Source organism: Palaemon carinicauda, chromosome 1, assembly GCF_036898095.1.
Source record: "Palaemon carinicauda isolate YSFRI2023 chromosome 1, ASM3689809v2, whole genome shotgun sequence".
Taxonomy (NCBI): Eukaryota; Metazoa; Arthropoda; class Malacostraca; order Decapoda; family Palaemonidae; genus Palaemon; species Palaemon carinicauda.
In genome coordinates this window covers 212,078,700-212,101,199 of record NC_090725.1, presented here as the reverse complement: position 1 = coordinate 212,101,199, position 22,500 = coordinate 212,078,700, and the positions used below count along the sequence as shown (strand labels likewise).

Sequence of the window (22,500 nt, the reverse complement as noted above, 5' to 3'; positions counted from 1 at the left end):
GTTGTAATCTACATTTGTTACTCCTTTAGGAATTTTGAATGTCTATATTAACTGGCCCCTTAGTTGTCGATTTTATAGATCAATTAAGTTAAAATGTTCCATACTCCGTCTTTATCCAAATTGCCTTAGTGTTGGAACTAGTTTGATGGGCCTAGCTTGTACTTCTTCCAGTCAATCTATATTTTTCCAAATACTTTGAGCCCAGAATTTTATTTTGTATTCTAGATGGGGTCTTACTAGTGATGTGTACATCTAAAGTACAGTTGTTTCTGTATCTGAATTGTCTCATTACATAACCTATTAGTTTTGTGCTTTCTTTTCAGCTTTTATGCTCTGTTTGGTGAATTTCATATCTTTGTTAATAATAATGATGAGATCTTTCTCCTGGTCCACACTTTCTATTTCATTACCCAGCAGTATTTGCGGTTACAATAACCTAGCTGCATAACTTTGCATTTTCCACAGTAGGAAGTCATTTTCCATTTACTGGACCATTCGCCTAACTTAATTAGATCCATCTTAAGGCTTTTACATCTTCTGATTTTTTTTATAACATTTATGCCCAGTTTAGTATCATCTGCAAATTTGGCTATTCTACTTGTTAATCCTAAATTTATGCCGTTAATGTAAATCAGAAATAGTAATGTGCCAAAGACAGAGCCTTGAGGTACTCTGCTTGTAACAGCTGTCCACTGAGGCTTCTCCATTGATTACAACTGTCTGTTTTCTGTTTGTCAGCTAATCTTCAATCCATTCAGCTGGCTCGTCAATGGTGCCTAGTGCTTAAATGTTAAACATCATTTTTTTATGAGGGGCTTCGTTAAAAGTATTTTGAAAGTCTAGGTAAATATTATCTATTGCCCTGTTTATTTTTAGTAAATGCTAAAATGTGGAAAACTTCCAACAGATTTGCCCCACAGGATCTTTTCATGTCTAAAACCATGTTGGCTGTCTATCAGAATTTTGTTTTTCCCTTTATGTTCTACTATTGAATCTACTGTAATTGATTAAAGAAGTTGGCAAGACACAAGTTAGATACACAGTTCTGTAGTTGCCAGGTTTTTCTTTTGGTCCCTTTGTTTAGGTTGGAGGAACATTGCCTAGTTTCCATCCTTGTAGTGCCTTTCTTTTGTTGGGTGTCATATGGACCTAGTGCCACACACACACGAACACAGAGAGAGAGAGAGAGAGAGAGAGAGAGAGAGAGAGAGAGAGAGAGAGAGAGAGAGAGAGAGAGTTTTATTGTTATAATTACTTTAAAATGGATTATCACTGAATAATTTACATGTATTAGCTATCAAGTTGTGATGTGCTGAGTGGGAGACAAGGTAAGGATGGTCTGGTGCAAAGGATCGTGGTGGTGAGAGTACTTATTGTGAAACCGCAAATAAGTGAAATTTTATTTTATTCCTGATTTAGATATTAATCTTTGACACCGTCGTTCAATTAGTTCATTATGCATGTTGCATAAGATTTTTCATAACTCTGAGCATCCTCTACATTCAGATCTTCCTGGACAATTCCATCCTGTTCGTAATACTAGGCAGGCAGTTAATTCTAATAGCCAGGCCTTTTCCATCCTGAGGCTGAATACTACACAGTATTTTAGAAGTTTTATTCCAGCTGCTACCAAGTTATGGAATGATCTTCCTAACCGGGTAGTTGAATCAGTAGAACTTCAAAAGTTCAAAGTTGGAGCAAATGTTTTTATGTTGACCAGGCTGACATGAGTCTTTTTATAGTTTATATATGACATATCTGTTTTTGACGTTGTTAATAGTTTATATATGACATATCTGTTTTGACGCTTTTACTGTTTTTTTAGAATGATATATTGTTAATTTATTCTCATTTATTTATTTCCTATTTCCTTTCCTCACTGGGCTATTTTCCCTGTTGGAGCCCTTGGGCTTAAAGCATCTTGCTTTTCCAACTAGGGTTATTGCTTGGCTAGTAATAATAATAATAATAATAATAATAATAATAATATGGTTCTCTGTATCGTGAAAGGACGAATCCCTAATTTCCCAAAGATAGAACTCGCGAATATCGTGGGCTGACTGAATATATATGTAAATATGGATATGCACATACATATAAATATATATATGGTATTTTCATTTGTTTTAATACAAACAGAAGATTTAATAGCTCCTAAGTTGTCTGTTATATTGTTTTTGCAAGTTACCAAGAAGTTCATTTTGCACATGTTGGAGAATTTGTAATGTTACCCCATTGCGTAAATGGGTTTGTGGTAGCTCTAAGCCTGCTTATTCACGAAAATAAATGTTGTAACATTCTTCATAATGATGAATTGAAATACTTTGGCTCATAAAGAGTTCTTAATTTTCTCAATTTTTTTTTTCTTTTAGGCGTTGATACTCAGGAATCTGAGGAAGTATGTACAAATGGCTCCAGATGGAGAGAGGACTGCAATTGGTGCCACTGCAACAATGGAGCAGGACTATGCACCAAAAGATTGTGCCCTGAAGGTAAAGATTTAAAATAATCACAAGAGTTAATTCTTCTAACCTATTGATTTATGAAAATTACTTTCTGGTATAGATGCAATGAATTTAAATCTGAAAATTTTACTGTTAAAGTAGTGACAGTTTTTGTTGTTCTAATAATTTACAAAATTATACCATATTCGTCTTTACATGATTACTTTGTTTATGACAGTTCTATAGAATTTTTATTCTCAAATTTAACAGGGCTTCCAGAACAAGCAGATGAGCCAGAATGTGAAGGAAACTCTCGGTGGAAGAGAGATTGTAATTGGTGCAATTGTGTAGAAGGAAGAGCAATTTGCACTGAAATTGCATGCACTCAGGGTTTGTATATCTCTAAAATTCATTGTAATTGATCAAATTTTTAGGAATATAAATTTCAATAAGAAAATACAGTAAGATCATTCATAGTTTTACATTATTGGATGCTCTGAAGACATATTTTTATAGGATAAGATCGGTAATTCTTTCAATGCTAAGTAAAGGAAAGGAGATGAACTCCAACAAACTTGACATTTTCCATATCATTAATACTGTAATTTTGAAACAGGCTTATGCTGTATGATAGAATATAAATCTGCAAATTTACTGTAACATTGTCCCTGGTATATTTACAAGAAAGAAGGTTAGAAAGTAGCAAGCTTCTTTGTAAGTTGAAAGAGCTTGTGAAAAAAAGAAAAAAAAATCCCTTGATCCCAAATGTACAGCTTTATGAAGTATTTAACTACCAGATTGCTGGAATGTTTATATATTGTTCTCAAGAATTTCTTTTTTGATGATATATTTTCTCTGGTTTTTTTTAAGGCGTTGATACCCGGGAATCTCAAGATGTTTGTACAAATGGCTCCAGATGGAAAGAGAACTGCAATTGGTGCCGCTGCAACAATGGAGTAGGACTATGCACCAAAAGATTATGCCCTGAAGGTAGAGATTTCTAATTATGACAAGAGTTGATTCCTATAACCTTTTAATGTCAGGATATTAATTTCTAGCATAGGTGCAATGAATTAGAATTTATAAAAACTTCTGTATAGATTCTAGTAGTGAATGTTTTTTTCATGAAACATTTATAGAATAAGACCAGATTCCTCTTCATTTGACTATTTTTTTTGTGTCACTCCTCAAAAATTTATGTTATCAAATTTAACAGGGCTTCCAGAACAAGCAGATGAGCCAGAATGTGAAGGAAACTCTCGGTGGAAGAGAGATTGTAATTGGTGCAATTGTGTAGAAGGAAGAGCAATTTGCACTGAAATTGCCTGCACTCAGGGTTTGTATATCTCTGAAATTCATTTTAACTGGTGAAAATTTCAGGAATTTTAGATTTTGATAATAAAATACATTAAGAACATAAATATTATTGGATACTCTGAAGACATTCTTTTATATTATAAACTGGTTAACTATTTAGTTTTAATGGCAAAGCATCCTCAGCCAGTCTTGATAAGCAATGTTGCAAGGCCTAATAAAGAAAAGGAGATAAACTCCAACAAACTAAACTTTTTTCCATTATATTAATAGTTTTGAAACCAGATTAGGCTGCTGGTTTACCCTCACATTGTCCCTGGTATATTTACAAGAGAGATTAGAAAATACCTAGCACCTTTATAAGGTGAAAGAGATTGTGAAGAAAGGGGGAAATCCCATATATTCCAATTATGGAGCTTTCTACAGATTGCTAGAATATTCATGTGCTATTCGCTAGAATTTCTTTATTGTCGAAACATTTTCTCAATTTTATTTTTTTCAGGTATTGATACTCGGGAATTTGAGGAAGTTTGTACAAATGGCTCCAGATGGAAAGAGAACTGCAATTGGTGCCGCTGCATCAATGGATTAGTACTATGCACCAAAAGATTATGCCCTGAAGGTAGAGATTTATAATAATCACAAGAGTTGATTCTTATAACCCTCTGAACTATGGAGACAATGAATTAAAATTCATAGGAAATTTTACAGTTTGAAATAAAGTAATGAGAGCTTTTGTTGCACAAGTAATTTATTAGAATAAGCCCAGTCTCATCTTTATATGATTATTTTGTCTGTGACATTTCTGAAGAATTTTTATTCTCAAATTTAACAGGAATTCCAGAAGCAGATGAGCCAGAATGTGAAGGAAACTCTCGGTGGAAGAGAGATTGTAATTGGTGCAATTGTGTAGAAGGAAGAGCAATTTGCACTGAAATTGCCTGCACTCAGGGTTTGTATAATTTTTATATTTGTTGTATTTAGTGTAACTTCTAGGAATATTAATTTTGATACAAAAATACAATGAATGGTATTTATGCATTATTGTATCTTCTGAAGACATATTGTTATATGATAAGATGGTTAACTACTGTATTTTGCTTTAATGCCACATAATTTTCTACTAGTCTTTTAATAAGTACAGTAATTATTTCTATGAACCTCTATTGATGTTCATGTTTCTTCGCTCCTGAAGCTCGGTTATGTCGACGATTACGATTAGAAATTTCCCGTTTACTTATCCTTTTAATAGATTTAGGCCTCTAGTAAAGTAAACAGACATTCCATTGGCTAATGCCAATGGTTTTTCCAAGCCATGCTGCCTTTGACTTCTTTACTTAGTTTACTTTTACTTTGACGGCTGCTTTTCCAGTCCCATACAGCAAGGGAACCCCACTCTCTACAGGACCTCCACTGTCGTTATACCTTGTTTGTTCTGAGTATTTAACGTTTCATATCGCGAATTGTTCATTTACTGTTAAATCGTCACTGTTGAATGACTGTTGAAATAAGAAAGTCTTCAGTTTCCTCAGTTTCCTCTTGAAAGCCTTAATGTCTTCAATCATTTGGATGTTTCGTGGGAGCTTATTATATAGTCTCGGGGCTGCATTTTTAAAGGCTCTGGAGCCTAAAGTAGACATATCTAGGTTCCAATAGTTTGAAGCCATCTGTAACTATTCTCGTGTCGACACGATTTGTTGGCTGCGCAATATGTAGCAATTGTCTTAAGTATTTTGGACGACCGGTTCTGATAACCTGCTGGGTTATTGTACATATTTTAAATTCAATTCTTGCTTTTATCGGCACCCAGTGTAAATCAATTAATATAGGGATGATCCTTTCTCTAGGTGGGACACCTTTTATGTCTTGCTCCTCTTTTTATTATGTTTTGTAATTTCTCAAGTTACACTTTTGGTAAATTGTAATAGATAGAGTTGCAGTAGTCAATCCAGGTAATAACACAGTTTATCACAAGTTTCTTTACAGAATTTTCGTCCTGGTACTTTTTTATAAACTCAATATTTCTTAGGTGATAACCAGCAGTTTTTATTACATTATTTATGTGGGCATTTAGAGACGGGTTACAGTCGAGAAATACACCTAAATCTCGAACTTTACTAGATAGCAGCACCAAGTCATTATTTATGTTCATTTGAATATCACCCAAGTTTCTCACACTGTTTCTCTCACTCACCACCATGAATTCAGTTTTGTTCTCATTTAATTTTAGTTGTTTTAATGTCATCCATTCTCTAACATTATCAAGGATTCGGTTTAGAGTTTTAGTAGTGTCATCTATATCATTTATGGAGAAGTAAAATTGTGTGTCATCTGCAAATAGTTTGAGCTTCACACCATTCCTTTGTAGTATTTTCGATAGACCAATAGTATAGATGCAGAATAAGATCAGGCCCTGGGGTACCCCTCTGTTTAAGGGTTCATATGATGAATAAGAATTTCCAATATGTACATAGTAATTTCTGCCAACTAAATAGTCTTTTAGGTTTTCGAAAGCTTGATCTTCAACGTCGATGGACCATAGATCATTTAGTAGCAGCTCATGCACAACTGTATCAAAAGCAGCACAGAGATCGAGCAATATTAAAATACCACATTTATTTTCATCCATCATTTCCAGCATATCATTTACAACAGAGCAGATGGCTGTCTCCATAGAGTATAGTTTTCTGTAAGCAGATTGGTTGTCAGGCAAAAGCTTCTATTACTTCTAAATGACTGACTCTTTGTTCAAGAATTTTGTATTCAATCACTTTTGAAACAAAAGATAGATTTGAAATAGGTCTATATAAGCTTAATTTCTGGTAGTCCAGTGCATTTTTCAGAACTGGTGTGGCTATAGCCATTTTCTCAGATTTGGGAAACTTACATTCATCAATGCTTGCATTTGCTATTCTCATTATTATATTGCCTAGACTAGAAAAGTTTCTCTCTCCAATTACTTCAGATATTGGCTTAGGATCGATCGCGCAGTTTGTTTTCTTTGCTCTCTCGATAATTCTGGTGATGTCATCTTGTGTTATGTTGCTAAATCTTATTAATTTTGTATGTGTGCCTGGTGTATCATTAATTTGATGTTAAGTATTTACAAATGACCTGGTTATATTTTCAATTTTATTTTTAAAGAATACACTGTACTAGAAAATTATTTGCTAGTTCCTGGTCACTGTAGCCATCAGGTAGCTTCTTTTCTTTTACATTTCCCATTATACCATTTAGGAGATGATATAACTTATTTATGTCTGTTTCTGCTTCGAGGATCTTTCTCTTATAGCATTCACTTTTTGTTTTGGTTTAGTTGGTAGTTATTTTGACAAGCAGCAGTTTTCTATTCTACCCAAGTACGTTCAGTTTTTAACCTATTCCTCTTTCTTTCTTTACGTCTTATTTCCCTCTTTTTCACCAAAGTCTCTCCATCAAACCAAGAAGATTGGTCTTTAACAGTTATAGTCTTTTCCATCGTTGGGCACATGGTATCATATTCACTTTTATTCACTTTATTATAAGTGGTCATAAGACAGTTAACACGCTTAGCTCTCAATAGACGTTGGTCATCATGATCACAGGGAATGTTGATAGCATCATTTATTATCTTTGTAACTTCTTCAATAAATATGGTAGGAGAAAAATTGGACTTATGTCTAAAGTTTATTTTCTTTACTAATGCATGTTTCTGTAGAGGTAGACTAAACGTGATAAGTTTGTGTACTGGGGAGATAGTGCATTTCTCTTCAATTTTTATATCATATACAATATTATTCATGTCATCTCTTAAAACTAAGTCCAACGTATGCCTAGTTAAAGTAGTTGTACAGTTGACATTATTCACTAGTCGATATGATTCTAATAACTCACTAAATGCCAAAGCGTTAGGATTTGATGCGTCATCCATCCAAAAATTGAAGTCTCCACAGATAACTGATTTGTTTTTCTCCATGATAATCATCTTACTGAGAGCACCGAATTCTTCAAAAAAGATACGAGTGTCTGTTCTCGGAGGTTTGTAGAGTGTTACGAAGGATATTTTACTGTTTTTTTTCGTGAAGTTTATTTCTATATATTCAAAGCTTGTTACACTAGTTCTTTTCAACATTTCAAGATTTGAGTAACTTTTATGAATAAAGAGTCCAACACCCATACCGGACCTACCTTCTCAAGGTATGTGAAAGGTGTGTAAGGTGAGTGTCATTTCAGTGATTTTTGCCTTGTCCAAGATATTTTAACCATGTTTCAGAGCATGCTAGTACAGTATGTCCAAATATTTCTCGTTTATCAATTCTCAAATTTTAATAGTCTTATTACCTACACATTGTATATTTACATAGCCACAGTTTATGACATCCTTTGTAACCATGATCAGTATTTTCTGCAAGTCTTTTCAATTCCAAGTCATAAGCTTTGCAGTCTCTAGAATTTACTATGTGGTCACCTGGTTTGTTTAACTTTATGCAGTTTATACACTTTGACACTTGTGAATTACACTCCTTGGTGGAATGTTTTCCTGAATATTTCTTGCAGACTTTATCATCATTCTTAGACTTGCAATCTTTTTCAAGATGTCCATACCTCTGACAGTGGTAGCAGGTGATCACGTGGTACCTATCACGTATGTTATAAGTACCCCATCGTAACGAAACTTTGTCCCCATTATCATGAATAGCCCTCTGAACTTTAGGATCACATTTTAGCACATAGTGTGTGGTCCCCCCTGAAGCATTTTTCTTCAGGAATACACTTATCTTCTCTTCTATATTTTGGATTTGGTCCAGGCAGCGATTTCTTTGAATGAAAGCATTTACTACATCATCTTCATCATTGTACACATTGCATATCATTATTTTTGGTTTTAGTTTTCCGATTTTTCTCGTTTCAGTGTCAGCCACCAATGTCTGAATTTTGTTTGCCGCCTCTTCTCTGATCATTTTGTTTGCAAAGTTTACAACAACATTTACATTCGTAGTTGACCTCATGTTAAGTGTAGGAATGTCTTTAAGTGCTTGCTCAACTTTGCGTTTTCTTTCAGTAATTTTAGTTGTTTTATTGATTTTAATTACCAACAGATTTTTTTCCTTAACTTTGTCACCAAATGCCGGTTTCTCGGTTTTTTGGGTCCATCAATGTTTGAAGTGTTACCTTAATTGATTCCATATTCATGAGGTCGGTAGTCTGGGTGAAATTTGCTGCGTTTGCGCTAAGGTCCGCAAGTTTGTTTTCTAAGTCGTCTATTTTCGCGTCATCTTCGTTCAGGGCCAATTCTCTCCCTTTCACTTCTTCCTTTAATTTTGATATTAATAAATTGGCTTGTCTGGCATCACCTACACAGTGTGGGCATAACCAACGTAGGTTGTTCCGTTCATTATCAGTGATGCCTATCACTATATACACACATTTCTCACGGTAGAATCTATTACATTCACATCCTATCCATTTTTTCCGGTCTCCATCCGTGGGTTTACATATGAGGCAGAAATTGTTAGGGACATACTTCAGTGTCTGCATCACTGCTGGGTTAAGCAGTAGGCCCCATATTCCAGATTGGTAGGTTATTTAGGTTTAAAGTGTTTTTAGAGATATTTTCTCATTGGTAGGCTAGTAATTACTGCATAACTTGTTGAAGGGATTTTTATCTGGGTGATCATGATCCAAAGTCTGCTTTGTATCATATTGGGGGCAGTATTGTGATTAGATACCCGTTCTGAGGAGTGTGAAGCCCTTAGTGTCCCTCATATGGAAAAGTATGTCGCTATGGTTATTGACCAAATCGAAAGTTCAAACCATAAAAGGAAACTTGCTTTTAGTGCAGGGAACATCTGGAGAAGACTATGCTTGATGATTATAGTGGGGATGATGACAATAATGACACACTAACATTGACTTCCATTACAGCACCTAACAAGTATAGCTTTGATAGTGATGAGCTTCGCAAGCTCTTATTTCCTGTAGCCTTTATTTGTTTGTGAAATCTAAGGTCAGCAAGTCTTCGTTTAAAGGCAATGATTCTGAAGTAATCTGTCTTATTTTAAACCCTAACCTAACTCACCAAGTTGAGTGGTGGTTCTATTGCTCCATTCAATATGAGTTCTGATGATTTACAGCACATCACAGATCTGAGATCCTCTCATACAGCCTTAAATTCTTTATTTACTCCTGGCTCTCTTGCTGTGAAACTATCGCCTTCTTGCAATCCTAGCAGCTATTTTAAACAATTAGATTGTTAGTTAGAAGATTGAGATGGTAGCCTGGATCCTAATATCCCACCATTCACTGAAATGGGTGCTTTAAAAATTGCCAATTGCTATTTTAAATCATGTTGTCATACATTCGCCCACAAAAAAATTGCAACTTACAGGCACATGGTTCATATGAAATGTATATAAATAAATCTACACAATCCTTGACCCAGTGTGTCTTATGTGCACATAAATACACACACCATGCATTAGGGTTAAGATAGGCTTTGTAAGATGAATTTGTGTCTTTTGCCAAATTTAGAGTTAAGAATAATTTTAAGACTAAAGGCTTGCCACAATTTTTCATAATCCCTCTTTGGAAAAGATGAACATTACATAAAAAAAATGATTTCTTTGTCTAGTAGACTTCTTCACCATTATTTGGACAAGGCTACGAGTATTAGGGGTAGTGGTCCTAATTTAGTTTGTGGGATTAGTGTTCCATTTCGTCCTCTGTCCAAAAATGCTTTGTACTATTATGCTGAAACTCTAGTCAAGGCGGCTCATAAAGAGTTTGATCCAAGTATAATGGAAAATTTTAAAGTAAGGTTTTATGTCATTGGAACTGCATCTACATCTATTAATTTTTACAGGAATGGTTTCAGCACCAGATAAATGGTATAACAAGTCATCATTCTGTAATCATTATGCCTGTATAGGAATCCAGGATCCCTTATCAAGATTGTTGAGCTTTTAAAATGTGGTAGCTAATATTGCCGTCTAATAATATTTATGCATTTGAACTATTTGTTATTTTTCTTGTTTTGAAAATTTGAGTTTAGTTGTATGTTTTAGTGGTTAATATAAATAGTTTTATTAAGGGATAAGGTGATATTTTTTTTTTACTAAAAACTAGACTACAGGTGATTCTAGAATTTAGATTTTTATTTTCTTCCTGAAAACTATAAATGACCTGTCTCTTTCTTTCATTGGGAAACCCCCCCCCCCCCCCCCCCCCGTATCATAGTGTTAGATTCAGTAATATGAATATCAGGGTAGGTTCATAGACATGAAAAAAATTTTAGTGATAAAATTTATTTTTATACTCGCCTGATGTTCATACACATCCCTCCTTCTGGCTGTTGGTATCAAGACGATAGTGAATAGTTTTGACTTTATTACTGAAGACAGAGGCAGTGTTGCTAGGCTAAGCTGCTATCATTGGCAATTAGCCACTATATTATTCAATTACTTTACTAGAGGTCTAAGTTCATTGGAAGGAGATAAAATAAGACTTTTTAAGGTATGGGATAAAGGTCAATATAACAAAGCTTCATGAGAGAAGTAATGTGAAAATCAGGTGAGTATAGAAATATGAAATTTTGTTATTAGAACTCCATTATTTTACGATATAATAAAGAATAGGAGATAAATTCCCATAGACTTAACTTTTTTCCATTGTATCAATAATTTCAAAACATGATTACATGACGGAATATAAACCAGTGAATTTACTGCCCCTTAGCCCATTAAATGTTTACAAGGAAGACCTTCAGAAAATAACAAGTAGGTCTACCTATATGAGATGACAGAGTTTTGGTAAGAAATGGGTAAAATATTTAATATCCTATTAAACAGCTTTATGAATATATAATTATTTAACTATTAGATTGGTGAAATATTCTCATGCTATTTTTAGGAATATAATAATTGAAGGTATATTTTCTCAAATTTTCTTCAGGCGTTGATACCCGGGAATCTCAAGAAGTTTGTACAAATGGCTCCAGATGGAAAGAGAACTGCAATTGGTGCCGCTGCAACAATGGAGCAGGACTATGCACCAGAAGATTATGCCCTGAAGGTAAAGATTTATAATAATCACAAGACTTAATTCTTATAACCATTTAATTTCAGGATATTAGTTTCAAGCATAGGTGTAACGAATTAAAATCCATACAAAATCTGTTTAGATTAAAGTAGTGAATTTTTTTTTTCATGAAAAATTTGTAAAATGAGATCAGATTCCTCTTTATATAATTATTTTTTTGTGTCAGCTCAGAAGAATTTATGTTATCAAATTTAACAGGGCTTCCAGAACAAGCAGATGAGCCAGAATGTGAAGGAAACTCTCGGTGGAAGAGAGATTGTAATTGGTGCAATTGTGTAGAAGGAAGAGCAATTTGCACTGAAATTGCCTGCACGCAGGGTTTGTATATCTCTGAAATTCATTTTAACTGGTGAAAATTTCAGGAATTTTAGATTTTGATAATAAAATACATTAAGAACATAAATATTATTGGATACTCTGAAGACATTCTTTTATATTATAAACTGGTTAACTATTTAGTTTTAATGGCAAAGCATCCTCAGCCAGTCTTGATAAGCAATGTTGCAAGGCCTAATAAAGAAAAGGAGATAAACTCCAACAAAATAAACTTTTTTCCATTATATTGATAATTTTGAAACCAGATTATTCTGCATGTTTACCCTTACATTGTCCCTGGTATATTTACAAGAAAGATTAGAAAGTACCTAGCACCTTTATAAGATGAAAGAGCTTGTGAAGAAAGGGGGAAAATCCCATATATCCCAATTATGCAGCTTTCTACAGAAATATTTAATTATTTTTCTACTAGATTGATAGAATATTCATGTGCTATTCGCATGAATTTCTTTATTGTCGATACATTTCTCGATTTTTTTGTTCAGGCATTGACACTCGGGAATTTGAGGAAGTTTGTACAAATGGCTCAAGGTGGAAAGAGAACTGCAATTGGTGCCGCTGCAACAATGGATTAGGACTATGCACCAAAAGATTATGCCCTGAAGGTAGAGATTTCTGTCATAAGTAGACTGAATTAAAATCCATAGAAAATATTGCTGTTTAAATTAAAGTAGTGACAGTTATTTTGCCTGAATAACTTATAAGATAATACTAGATTCATCTTCATATGATTATTTTTTTGTGTTAGTTCTGAAGTATTTATACCAAATTTAACAGGAATTCCAGAACAAACAGATGAGCCAGAATGTGAAGGAAACTCCCGTTGGAAGAGAGATTGTAATTGGTGCAATTGTGTAGAAGGAAGAGCAATTTGCACTGAAATTGCATGCACTCAGGGTTTGTATATCTTTCTGATTTTTTTTAAAGTGGTGAAACTGTCATGTGTAGTTCTCTGATATAATTTTTCCCTATTATATAGTGCTGGGAAGAATTTATTTTAGTTTTATAGGATAAAATGCTCAGGAAGTTTGTTTGATGGTAAATCACCTTTCAACACCTATACTTTGCAATCATCTTTTTATAGTCTTTATTGTAAATTTGGAAAAACTAGCTTCAAGGCAAGTTGGGAGTGGGATGATAAATTGTCCACTTTTGTAATACAGTAACCCTTTCTTATACTTGTGAAATAGATTTCATCACAGTAGATGGTTTTCCAATTCCAAGATTAAACATTGATTGGTAATAAGTGTAATAATTTTTGTCATCCATCCTCAGTATCTAACTGCTCTCTCCCACTTCTTTTTTCTATGTTAAATCTTACCCTTTTCTTCATTGAACATTATTTATCTTGCATTTTTTCTCTATTTTTATTATTCAGTATTCTGGTACTAATGTAAGTTTCTCCCGAGCAATGCCATATAGCACTCCTTTGTCTGAAACCCTCTACTTTGGCATAGGAAATCCTTAGGATTTTGATAAACCTAGCTTATCATTCCCTTGTAACTAATGACATCCTATTTTACTTTTATAACCAATTCAATAAGGTAGAGGCTGCTTATACCAGAAAATCTAGTCAATGATAAACTGTTTTTCCTTAGCAAAATATTGCTGTTTAAATTAAAGTAGTGACAGTTATTTTGCCTGAATAACTTATAAGATAATACTAGATTCATCTTCAACTTAAGAGTTAGATCGAGAGAAAAAGAGACCTTATAATACATTGTCCCATTAATAACTATGACATCCAGCGCTGTAGTAATTACAAATAAGGGTTAGATATGTCTTTTTTACAAGAAAACAGGGTGTAACCAATGTTTTTTTTTTTTTTTTTTTTTTTTTTTTTTGCATAATATCTTTAAGAACAACTTGATTTTGTGATTATTATATAGAATTAAACTAAAGAATTTTGGTATGAACACTCAAGCAAGTTTTTGCTTGACTGAAGTGTGAAATATAAACATATTTTAATTGAATCATACTTAGGATTCATATGCTATTACAGTACTTCAAGAAGAGATGTAACAATCTTTTTGAGAATACTGTAAAATGTTTTTCCTAAAAATTATAATACCCCATTGTTCCCTGGGAAAGATGAGCCAGTGTACACACACGGCAATAGGATGGGACATAATTCAGCTTTATCTTAGCAAGACCTCCGTAAGTCATTTCTTTCTATGAATCTCCCCTGATGTTCATATGGCTTCTTCTCCGGAAACCCAGTTTAATCGAAGCTTACTCATAAAATTTAAAAAATTTTAGAATTTTACCATTTTCTTTCACTTCAATAAATACATGCCCTTAAAAAGGGAATGGAACCTTCTAACAGTAAGAGGTAAGAAGCCAAGGATTTCCATGTCAGCTACCTTTGTTTTAAGTAATCTTTGTCAACGAGCCATGATCACACACTCTCCAGATTGTTTACCTACTGCGTATTAAGATGTTTCCCCCTGGTTTGATTAACAATTATTGCCTTTAATGTAAATGGAAATTAATTTTGGAAGATCATGATCCTCATTCCATTTGTATCTTGAATTGGGGCCAATAATGCAATTTAAAGATAGTTTAAAGAGTATATTTCACAATTGGTACCACTCTTAGAAAAGTATGTTTCAATGGTTGCTGATCAAGTTAACAGTTCTAAACTTAAAAAAGAACATGCTCTTAGTTAAGGAAAAAAAAGAACTTGCTCTTAGTTAAGAAAAAAAAAGAACTTGCTCTTTAGGTGAGGGAAAAAGCTGGGAAAGAATAGGCTAAGTAATTATAGTGGGGATGGCAACGATAATGACACTCCTTCACCTTTAGATAACATGCAAGTTCAGCCGCCTTTGAATATTGATGAGCTTCACAAGCTCATGACATCCCTTTCTTCCCTTTGTTAAACTTCAGAAGTATAGTGAATCCTCCCTCAGTCATGGTAATTCTGGTCCTTCATCCCCCACTGCTAAACCTAACCCAGCCCTACAAGATCAATCTAATATTGCTATGGTTTCATTCCGTAATGGTTCTGGAAGTACGCTGTGCTTCATAAATTTGATAGCCTCACACAGAGCCTCAATCTTTACATACTTTAGTTCCTTCTACTAGTAAACCCTTGCAAACCCACAATTCTAGTGACTTTATAAGACAACTAGATTGTGAAATTGTGAGGCAGAAGACCAAGTGGAATGTATTGATTCAAATATTTCTCCACTCGCTTTAATAAGTGCGTCTCATCAGTCTCATAATACTTATGTGAATGGCATGGCATATTGTATGATTCCTTTAAACTCTGAGGGGTTGAATGAAGATTATATATAATTGATAATTTTCATCATGTTTCAGACAACAATGTACACCGTTTGCTTGCACGGTTGGCCAATAGCTCATCTCACATAATGTTACCGGAGTTAATGTAGGCACTAGTACAGCCAAATCAAATGAGTCTACGTTTTCCCACAGATACCCCCTTTACAAAGGATAAACAAACTGCAGATCAGGTGATGTTCAAAGCTTTACCTGCCGGACAGGAAAATGAAGAAGAGAGAAACTTAAGATAGACGACAATGAATGTGAGGAAGTATCGCCTTTTCAGTCTTATTCTAACATTATTGTTGATTTATACCATAATAAATTGATTAAGGTAAGTTCGAAATTGTCTTTTTCTACTAAATCAGAAAAAGGGGCTACTTCCAAGACAGTTTACACACCTCAACTCTCCAAATTGGTTATGAATAGATTTAAAGAATCATCTCGGATTCAGATAAGACTGGCCATTCAGGTTCACGTTTAGTGCTTTGACCCTCTTTAACAAAGAGATGTGCTAATTTGTACAAGACTAATCAAGTACTTGACTTTGTCTTGGATTGCTATTATTAACCAGTCTTTATCTAATCATTGTACCCCATAAAAGAAGTTCTCTAAATTTATTTTATGCAAGTTGGTTAACTAAAGGGGTACTGTATTACAGTATTTGTAGGGATTCAGATAGGGAGTGTAATTTGTCACTTTTCCTCTGCAGAGTCTATCATAGGGATTGTTTCTAATCTCATAGAAGAAAAATCTGATGAACATCAGGATTTGGATCAAACTTTCACATTGGACTGCTGAACCTTTGTGTTTTGTGGGATTAAAAGATCTGTATTATTGGCACAAAACAAATATTAATTTCTACTACTATTTTGAGACCTGTGTTAGATGGAGTTAGCATTGATTAAGTTGTTGATCAAATAGAAAACAGAACTCAAACCAATTTCCTGAGGTCGGTTTTTTGAAATACCCAACCTTCCAATTATTATTCATATTTCTCAATCTCAGATGGGCCAACAAGGAGGCCTTTCCGTTCAAGAGGTAACAACAAAATTTTGTTACGGTAGATGTTCCAGAAGGATTGCCAACCAAACTCAAAAATCTTATCATACAAGAGTATGAATGACATCCAGTAGGGGGGAAGAGTGTCCCACTTCTTCCCTGTTTTGAAAAAACTGCAGCCTGACTAGTCGGTATTGGCTGTGGTAAAATAAATGCTAATGAATATCACTGACTACCAGCACACCTTTATCAAAGGAACCGGTCCTGTATCCAAAGTATCTTACCAATTCAGCAAGAGCTCAGTTACTGCAATTAGAAATTGTGAAACTTTTAAGAGAAGGAGTTGATAGAATAGTTCATAAACCTTTCCCCGGGGTTCTACAAGAGATTATTCCTAATCTCCAAAAGCTCAGGAGGTTGGAGACCAGTTGTAGATGTCTCAGCACTCAAGTTTTCAGTGTTTATAAAGTTCTTGGAGTGATCAAACAAAAAGATTGAAAGTTCTTCTAGACCTCTTGGATGCATATTTTCACATTTCGATTCTTCTAGATTCAAGGAAGTACCTTCACTTTGTCTACAAATCAAAACTGTATCAGCTCAAGTGCCTACATTATGGGCTGAGAATGACCTCACGTGTTCACCAGAATGATGGCCCAGATCTCGAAATGGTTACAGATACTGAAACCTGACTCATTTTTTACCTGGACGAATGGCTAATTTTAAGCGATTCATTGGAGATGACTAGATTTCAATAAGATTTGTAACTCAGTTTGTTGGTTCGGTTGGGGGTGTTAGTCAATGTCAAGAAGTCTCTCTTGGGTCCAACATAGAATATTTTATGTTTGGGAATAATAATAGCAACAGTTCCTTTTTAGGTTTTCCACCAGAGAAGAGGCACAATTTCTTTCTTCTTTTGCTATAAAGATTCAAAACATTGAAATACATGTTGTTGGGAATGTTGATGATGCTTCTAGGAACCTTGGCCTTCTTGGAGAAATTTGTACCACTGGGCTTCTGAAGATGGGGGTTTTTCAATTTCATCTTGAATCACAATGAAACGAGATGACTTATCTAGATGCTGTAACTATCGCACAGATGATAAATTGACTTCACTGAATGAATTGGTGGTGCGATCGCGGTTGCTTGTTACAAGGAGTCTTGGAAGTTAATAATCCCAGACCTATCTCTGTTCATAAATGAGTCGCATGAAGGATGGGGAACAACTGGACAATTTACATATGTCAGGGAAATAGACCTCGCAGGAGACAAAGCTATACATCAAGTGCTTAGAGTAACTAGCGGTATTGAAGACTTCAAATCAGGAGTCATTTATAGTAAGGAAGACAGCGTCAGTGTTTTTGGACAATATGACGGCACTAGCTGATACCATGAAGCAAGGGGGTGCAAGATCACCTCCCCTGTATGGAATAGCAGCCGAACTGTTATCGTTGACATGTCTGAGAGGAATCACTCTACTTCTGCAGTTCACTTTTTTTAAATTAAATGTACTGGCAAACCACTCAAGAAGAATCAGATTTTACCAAATGAATGGTCTCTAAATCCCTTAATTTGTGGATAGATTTGAAGGTAGTGGGATTTCCTGAATGTAAAGAGGTTCGCCACATCACGGAACAAAAAGATAATAGGTTTTTCTTCACCTGTGCCCGATCCCTTAGCTTGATCGGTAGATGATCTGTTATATGATGGGTCAAATCTAGATTTTTATATATTCCCTCCATTTACCATGATTTGGCAGGTGCTAAACAAGTTCAGTGCCTCTTTGAACCACAGAGAGAATAGTTCACAGATCTGTGGCCCATGTTGGATCACCAAAGGAAGGTTGCTGTACAGAATCAATCTGCTCAAGCAACCAATATTGAAGGTGATACATTCAAGCCCATCCACACTACATCTGGACGCATAGAGACTATCCACCATTCTCAGAAACAAAGGTTTTATAAATTCCTCCAGACTGTCTACTATAGGTTCTAAAGTCTATCAGTAACTTTTATCAAGGCAATGTAAGGCTTAATTTGCTGTAAATTTAAGAATTTGTCCAAGACTAAAACTAGTTTGGAGGATATTGTTAAGTTTCATTTGTTTTCTTTTTTACGATATGAAACTTTCTATTTCAACCATAAAGGGATATAGAGCCATGTCTAATTCCTGTACTGAAGCATTTGGGATTAGCTCTTTCTGTTTCAGGTATTATATTCGTTGTGTTCAGATTGTTCAGTATTAAGAAGCCTTCAGTATCAAGGTCAACTTTCTGGAATTTGAATGAGATTTTACAGTATTTAAAAGGGGCAAGCTTAGAGTCGATGGAAAATCTCTTTTTAGGATATCACAAGTAAAACACTTTTTCTGTTGGATATAGCGTCGGTTAAACACATGAGTGAATTATAAGCATTGTCAATGAGGGTAGGGGAATGCAAAATGATCTCTCTTTTACCCTCTACCAGAGCCATAAAGGATTTTAAGACTTACTGTAGAGTCTGTCTCAATTTTTTCATGTCTATTCACTAAAATGAGATGAAGACAGTTCGGGAGAAAATAGTTTCCTTTGTTCGGTAAGAGCTGTACTGTTGTATTTACACAAACTGAAAGGTGGTAGAGATAGTGTCCCTAATTTGTTCTTTGGGCTGAGGGTCCATAATTAGCCATTGACCAAAAATGCTATGCCATTCTTAGTTAAAATTATGTTGCCCTCCTTTGAGTCTATCATTACGATGAATAAGATAAAGAATTAAAATTCGGGAATTAGAGGACAATTAACTAATTGCTGTTTTTGGGTAATTATCTCGAAAAGGTTATTGGCTCTGCCAAGGAGGTATTGTGATCAAGTCTGAATATTTATTTGTATGTCTGTAGACGGGATTACTTCAAAACTACTCGACGGATTTTGATGAAATTTTCACTAAAGATATGCCTTAGGACATGGACAATCCCATTAAACTTTGGAGATGATCCAGATCTGGATTCTAGTTTATTTATTTATCTATTTGTGTGTCTGTGGACAGGATTATGTCAAAACTACTCGATGGATTTTTACCAAATTTTTACCACCGATAGATCTTAAATCATGGACGATCCCATTAAATTTTGGAGATGATCCGGATCCGGATTCTAGATCCAGATTTGGAGTGAGGCAATGAAGTGCGGGACGGTAGAGGAGGATGAAAAGGGCGGAAAACGTTTACATGTGGCAGAAAACGTAAACACTTATCTTTACAAAACAGATGTATGAATGACAGAAAACATTAACACTTAACTTTAGGAAACATTTACAAATGGCAGGAAATATTAACACTTAACTTTACAATAAACTTGAAATAAAATTTCTTTTTTTTTTCATTTTTCTTTTTTTTTTACTTTACATTTTGTATTTTCTAAATTTAATTACACCATATTTTCTTCATCACTGCCCCTTTTCTTTCGTTTCTGAGCTGGCATTTGGTGGCCTTTTTCTTAAATAATCGTCCAAAGAAGCTTGTTTCTGCCTGCTTCTTAAAATTTTCTTGAAAGGACTCAGGCAAACTTCATTACAATACTCAAGCGCATGACCTGTGAGAATTTTTTCTGGGTGTCTCTTTTCTACGAGAGCTACCACTTTAAAGTAGCCACCTAGACCCTCCTTAATTTCTGCTGTTGTCAGTGGGGCATCTTCCTCCCCCCCCCCCCTCCCTCCTGCTGTACTCTTCCTGAACGATGTTCACTTGCATGGCCTCAAAGTCCTTCAGGTCATCCGTCGTAAGTTCCTCTTGGTGCTCCTCGATAAGCTCATCAATGTCGGGCTCATCAACTTACAGACCCATGGAATTCTTGAGTGTAACAATCTCAGCAACTTCAGATTGAGCAACAGGTTCAGGATCGTCAACATTTTCAGAATTGGCTTCAGCTTGGTCTGCTTGGAAGCCCTGGAAATCTCATGCGGAAACGTCATAAGGCCAAGCTTCTTCCAAGCAGAGTTCAAGGTGCACCTCGAAACCTCCTGCCATGCTTGATCGATGATTTTGAGGCATATAACAATATCAAAATGCTCCTCCCAAAATTGGCGATGGGTGAGGTTCGTGCTCTCAATGATTTTGAAACATCTCTTGAGAGATTTTTTGTATAAAGCTTCTTGAAGTTTGAAATCACTTGTTGGTCTATGGGCTGGAGGAGAGGGGTGGTGTTCGGTGGAAGATAGAGAACATTGATGAAGGAATATTCTGCTACAATATATTCATCGAGGGCAGGAGGGTGAGCAGGGGCATTGTCCAGCACCAGCAGTCATTTCATAGGGAGGCGCTTCTCTTCCAAATACTTTTTCACAATCGGGCCAAAATAAATATTTTTCCCCTCGATGAACAATTGTGTTGTTACCCAGGCTTTTCCATTAGCCCTCCACAAAACGTTTAGATTTTTCTTAGTGACTTTGTGGGTCTTGAAGGCTCGAGGAGTATCGGAGTGATACACCAGCAGGAATTTCACCTTGCAATCCCCACTGACATTTGCTCAGAGTACAAGGGTAAGCTTATGCCCAGGTAGCCTCTTTTCTTCTGCTGTGGTGTACGTTCGACGAGGCATTTTTTTCCAATAAACCCCTGTCTCGTTGCAATTGAAGACTTGCTGGGGACTGTAGCCTTCCCGGACAGTCAACTGGTCAAATGTCTTAACAAAGGCTTTCGTGTCCGAGCTTGCAGCCTCCCCATGACGCACCACCGAATGAATGCCTGAGCGTCTCTTAAAATTTTCAAACCCCCCACGACAAGCCTTGAACTCTGGGGTTTCCTGCTTTGGTGATCCTTCTCGTGGGTCAGCTTCAGCCTCAGCAAGCACGAGATCACCGAAAATGGCGCTGGTTTTCTGGCTAATTATCGCTTTGATGATAGTGTCTCCAGCCATTCCTTTATCCTTTACCCAGACAAGCAGCAGTCTCTCCATCTCCTCGTGGATGTGGCTCCTCTTGCTGGAGAAAACAGTCACGACCTTAAAGGGTGTTGTTGCTTTGATAGCTTCCTTCTGCTTCAAGATCGTTCCTATCGTACACGGATTTGGGCCATATTTCTTTGCGAGCACACTTAACCGCACGCCAGCCTCGTATTTCTTGATTATTTCCATCTTCATCTCCATGGAAAGCATCATCCTCTTCTTTCCCTTGACATTAGCGACTTTCAAAGGACCAATGGCTAATGATGTAACGTAATATCACACACGATACAGTACTGTACAATTATTGCGAAAGCGAAATCACAAATACTAAGTCAATGCGTATGATACCGCTGCCAAAACGAAAAGACATAGGAACGCCAATGCTTAGATGCACGATGGGATGCAGTACAGTGGATGCTGACCAATAGGAGAGCAGGATCTCATGGTGGTAACTAGTATCTGATTAGGGAGATAATCAATGGGAATGTGGGAGAATGGTACCCAGTTTACGGGCTGGCGGCGAAAGAATTATAAAATCCGTCTCGGACATGGTCGGGCTCTCGCACCCGTGGTCCGAAAATTCCACCCACGAAAATTCCACCCACCAAATTCCACCCACGAAAATTTCACCCATGTAAAATTCCACCCACAAAAGTTCCACCCATATTTTCTATATTTTTTATTTTCTTTCATTTATTTAATCATTAGACCAAATGAAACTTTGTTTATTTCATATCAATAACTGAAGGTTTAAATGTTTACAACATTTTTTACTATATAAATGTATATATATATATATATATATATATATATATATATATGTGGGTGATTATTTTAAACAACTATCTTTGTTAAACAATCACCATCCTACAGACTAGTATTGAAACAGTTGTTTGTTTATTTCGAAGAACTATCTTCGTTAAACAATCACTATCCTACAGGCTATTCTTGAAACAGTTGTTTGTTTATTTTAAAGAACTTATTAATACTTATTTTGAGCAGACCTATACTGGTGTCCAACGTGGAAGAGGTGAACGGAGACAGAGAGTTGGACCTCTTTTCCCTATCGAAATGTGGAATGTACATGACCGTACTCTGAATAACGTACCGAGGACAAACAATCATGTGG

General features: G+C 35.5%; 1 protein-coding gene across 7 annotated transcripts in view; it reads left to right on the top strand.

Moving 5' to 3' along the window:
* LOC137653849 (kielin/chordin-like protein) overlaps positions 1 to 22,500 on the top strand; it is a 352,325-nt gene that overhangs the window by 100,728 nt on the left and 229,097 nt on the right. For 4 of the 7 annotated variants that reach the window (XM_068387508.1, XM_068387507.1, XM_068387528.1 and 1 more), the window contains exons 8-17: positions 2,373 to 2,492; positions 2,715 to 2,834; positions 3,315 to 3,434; positions 3,661 to 3,780; positions 4,261 to 4,380; positions 4,594 to 4,710; positions 11,688 to 11,807; positions 12,033 to 12,152; positions 12,656 to 12,775; positions 12,948 to 13,067. In XM_068387508.1, coding sequence (XP_068243609.1) covers positions 2,373 to 2,492; positions 2,715 to 2,834; positions 3,315 to 3,434; positions 3,661 to 3,780; positions 4,261 to 4,380; positions 4,594 to 4,710; positions 11,688 to 11,807; positions 12,033 to 12,152; positions 12,656 to 12,775; positions 12,948 to 13,067 — 1,197 coding nt within the window. The remainder of the gene's footprint in view (positions 1 to 2,372; positions 2,493 to 2,714; positions 2,835 to 3,314; positions 3,435 to 3,660; positions 3,781 to 4,260; positions 4,381 to 4,593; positions 4,711 to 11,687; positions 11,808 to 12,032; positions 12,153 to 12,655; positions 12,776 to 12,947; positions 13,068 to 22,500) is intronic. The other 3 variants (XM_068387509.1, XM_068387513.1, XM_068387520.1) reach the window with 3 other exon arrangements.